At 56.7% G+C, this 3976-nt stretch overlaps 1 protein-coding gene across 2 annotated transcripts in view; it reads left to right on the top strand.

The window, feature by feature from the left end:
- The first annotated feature begins 285 nt into the window (after positions 1 to 285).
- Positions 286 to 3976, top strand: part of TNFSF12 (tumor necrosis factor (ligand) superfamily, member 12) — a 9060-nt gene continuing 5369 nt past the window's right edge. The window contains exons 1-5 of one of the 2 annotated variants that reach the window (XM_011994579.1): positions 286 to 974; positions 1136 to 1183; positions 1755 to 1830; positions 2435 to 2488; positions 2579 to 2614. In XM_011994579.1, coding sequence (XP_011849969.1) covers positions 816 to 974; positions 1136 to 1183; positions 1755 to 1830; positions 2435 to 2488; positions 2579 to 2614 — 373 coding nt within the window. In that variant the 5' untranslated portion in view covers positions 286 to 815. Of the gene's footprint in view, positions 975 to 1132; positions 1184 to 1754; positions 1831 to 2434; positions 2489 to 2578; positions 2615 to 3976 lie in introns of both variants that reach the window. The other variant, XM_011994578.1, reaches the window with a different exon arrangement.

Raw genomic sequence — 3976 nt, 5'->3', positions numbered from 1 at the left:
GGACTACAGGTGTGGGCTAAATTTTTTAAACTTTTCTGTAGAGATGGGGTCTTGCTGTTGCCCAGACTGATCTTGAACTCCTGGCCCCCTGCCTTGGCCTTCTGGGATTACAGGCGTGAGCCACCGTGTCGGACCAATTTTGGTCTGTCTTTTGCATGCTGCTGGGTCTCCTCAGATGCTTGGCAATCATTGGTAATGATGGGCTTCAGAACGTGCAACCCCAAACAATGCACCTCATCATAGCGAGTGTTTTCAGCTGAAGGAATTTGAGAAACCCGCAGAAGCCGAAGGGTCTTTCTTACCGTCTCCTGCCCTTCTTCCCTGAACCAGGTCGTACAACCTGAAACTCCCTGTCCTTTTCCTGAAGCAGCAAATAATAGCCTCCCGTCAGAGGCGCCCTCCCTGCACCTGGAGGAAAGGAGCGTCCTTATCGCTGAAGACACAGGGACACAGAAGAATCTGAACCAACAGGCCTTCCTGAGTTCCCCACCTCCCCGCAGGAGGTGCCCGCACACGCACAGCCCCGTCGCTGCCACGGCCGCACACAACGGACCTCGCCCTGGTGGTGCACACCCGGGCTGGGCGCTCGGAGGTCGGGTGGGCGCCCATTCCGTCCGCTGCACGCACAGCGCCCAGCCAGAGGCTCGGAGTTTAATCACACACAGCGTCCGGCTTCCTGTCCCCAGCGCCCCCTCCCGCCCCGTTTCCCTTGCCCCTCCCTCTCCCCAGCCCGATCCGCCCGCCGGCTCCCCCTCCCCCGATCCCTCGGGTCCCGGGATGGGGGGGCGGTGAGGCAGGCACAGCCCCCCGCCCCCATGGCCGCCCGTCGGAGCCAGAGGCGGAGGGGGCGCCGGGGGGAGCCGGGCACCGCCCTGCTGGTCCCGCTCACGCTGGGCCTGGGCCTGGCGCTGGCCTGCCTCGGCCTCCTGCTGGCCGTGGTCAGCCTGGGGAGCCGGGCATCGCTGTCCGCCCAGGTGAGGCCCCGCTGCGCACCCCTTCTTGGGCACATCAGGAGCTGAGACTGCAGAGGGGCCTCTGGGGGCCGGGTGGGCTGAAGGCAAGGGGAAGGGAGGATGGGTGGAGGGCGAGATGTCAGGTGGAGAGGCACAGGGTGACGCTGCCTCCTTCCCAGCAGGAGCCTGCCCAGGAGGAGCTGGTGGCAGAGGAAGACCAGGACCCGTCGGTGAGTGGGCGTGGGCGCGGTCTGCAGGCTGCTGGGCCACGGGAAGTGTGCACAGCTGAGGCTACAGGTGTGTGCAACTGTGCCAGCCGCACACGAGGTGTGTGCAGGGTGTGTGTCTGTAGGGGTGTGTGTGCGTGGTGACAACTCTGTGTGAGGGGTTTGTGCTGGGGTTGTGCCACCTGAGTCTGAGGTGTTTATTGGCTGGGGGTGACCTGGATGTATGAGATATGTGAGTCTGCGTGGAAGAGGGGTGTGGTTGTGTACAGGGTGCATGTCCTCTATGCTTGGTGACTGGGTGTGGGCGTGTGTGCAATGTGTCAGCTGAGTGCAGGGTCTGCATTGGTTGTGCGTGGGTGGGAAAGTGTAGCTGGTCTAGAGGAAAGGGTGAGACCTGGGGCCTGACTCCCAGCCTCGCCTTTGCCCGGGGCCCCAGCTGTAGCTGGCTGAGGGGCTTAATCTGTCCCTAAGACTTCTGTGCCTATTGCTGGCTGGTGGCTCTCCTGACAGGCCCCGTCTGTCTCACTTTATATCTCTGGGAGTCCCTGGTTGAACCCTGCCCTGATTCCCCTAGGAACTGAATCCCCAGGCAGAAGAAAGTCGGGATCCTGTGCCTTTCCTGAACCGACTAGTTCGGCCTCGCAGAAGTGGTGAGTATCCCTCTATCCCAACCTCAGGAAGCTGGCAGAGCAAAAGCCATTATCCACAGGGAGAAACTGAGGCACGGAGGGTGAAAGGAGGCTCAGAGTCACGCAGCTAAGCAGCCAAGACTCAAACCTAGGGATTCTCGCCCTCCTGTGAAGCTGCTTCTGTCACATGGATGTACTCCTTCAGACCCTACCCCAAACAGGAAGGTGGGGTGGCCATGAGTTAGAAGAACTACTGGGATCCTGATGGAGACTAGGCTGGGGAGTCAGAGGCCTGGACCCCAGTAGGCAAAGAGACTTAGGAATGGGATGATGGGGTGGCTGAATGACCACGTGTCCAAGTCGGCATGCAACTGTCCTGACACCCACCTGTTATCTCAGTGTGATTAGTAGCAGCTTCCCGTTTCGCTCTCAGAAGTATCCCAGTGTGGATGACAAATTACAGTCACTCTATTTACCGAGGAAGATGAGGCCTGAGATTCTAAGGCCAGGAGTCTGGACAAGAATAAGGATGCCAGGCTCCCTGAGAGGGGAACGGGGCTGGGAGAGTGGCTCTGGGACCCCCAGTAGGGCCCGCTTTGTTCATCTGTCTTTCCTTAATCCTCAGCACCTAAAGGCCGGAAAACACGGGCTCGAAGAGCGATCGCAGCCCATTATGAAGGTGGGTGATGGGTGAGCCATACCCGGGAGAAGAGGAGCAGGTGGCAGAGGGGCAGGGCAGGTCTCATCAACCCTTTCCTGTGCTTTACAGTTCATCCACGACCTGGACAGGATGGAGCGCAGGCGGGTGAGACCCCATCCCCCCCACAGCACTGGCCTCCTGGGAAAAGGGCCCCTCAAAACCTTTGACCTCCAACTCCTTTCCCTGCCATCAGTCTCAGAACCACAGAAGCCAGTTCATGAAGGTCTTGGTTCTCTCTGTGACCCAGGCATGCGACCCCACGAACGACCCCTGCCTTTCCCCAGAACTCTGCCCAGCTCCCCCAGCAAATCACTGCCCCTGCTCTCTCCTTCAGCCCTCATTCTTCTCCAAGAAGCACTTTTCATTCTTTTTTTTTTCTCCTCCATATTCCATGTCCTGATGATCTTTTTCTCAAAATGCTGCTAGTGTCTGCTCATCTTTTCCATTTCTACCCCACCCTCTACTTCAGCACCATGACCTCAGAACCTCAAACGCAGCCTCTTGCTCCTTCCCCACTCCACACCCTCTGCACCCCTCCACTCCATCCGACCTGTGCTGCCATGCTGAGCCCCTAAACTTCATTTTTGTTATGATATTGGCTCTCTACATGGCTTCCGGTCTCTTCGTGGTCTGGTCTCAACCTAATTTCCCTGCACTCTTACGCTGTCCTCATGCTTGCTGGGCTGACACCCCTGCCCCCGGTGTGCCTCTTCTGGACTTTGCACATACCATCCCCTCACCCAGAATGCCCTTCCACTGTGAGAGGCAGGGAGGCATGAGGGGTGCTCAGCCGAGGGGTTCACAGCAGAGATGGTGAGAAGTGGATGGGTTCAGCCTGTGACCTGAAGATATTACTGACTTACGGGTTGGAGGTGAAGAATGAAAGAAAGGGAGGAATCACAGATGACGTCTAGATTTTTAATTTTTTTTAAGACAGAGTCTCACTCTGTTACCCAGGCTGGAGTGCAGTGGTGCGATCTCAGCTCACTGCAACCTCCACCTCCCAGGTTCAAGAGATTCTCCTGCCTCAGCCTCCCAAGTAGCTGTGATTACAGGCGTGTGCCACCACACCCAGCTAATTTTTATATTTTTAGTAGAGACAGGGTTTCGCCATGTTTTCCAGGCTGGTCTCAAACTCTTGACCTCCAGTGATCTGCCCGCCTCAGCCTCCCAAAGTGCTGGGATTACAGGCGTGAGCCACCGCACCCAGCCAGCTTCTAGATGTTTAACTTGGGTATCTCTGGGAAGAATGATGCCATTTCCTAAAAGGGGTTGACCAAGGAAGAAATAGGTGGGAAGTATGTAAGATAATTATTAATGTTGGGATGTCTAAAATAAACAAGTGGATAAATGACAATAAAGTAAATTCCACAAATGGATGACTGGACATTGTCGACTAGCTCAGGCTAAGTCAGGATGGATAAAGCCAGGAGTCGTGGCCATATGTGTGGCTTTTTTTTTTTTTTT

This window comes from Mandrillus leucophaeus, unplaced genomic scaffold (genome assembly GCF_000951045.1).
Source record: "Mandrillus leucophaeus isolate KB7577 unplaced genomic scaffold, Mleu.le_1.0 Scaffold46, whole genome shotgun sequence".
NCBI lineage: Eukaryota > Metazoa > Chordata > Mammalia > Primates > Cercopithecidae > Mandrillus > Mandrillus leucophaeus.
This window is presented reverse-complemented; position numbering and strand designations above follow the sequence as displayed.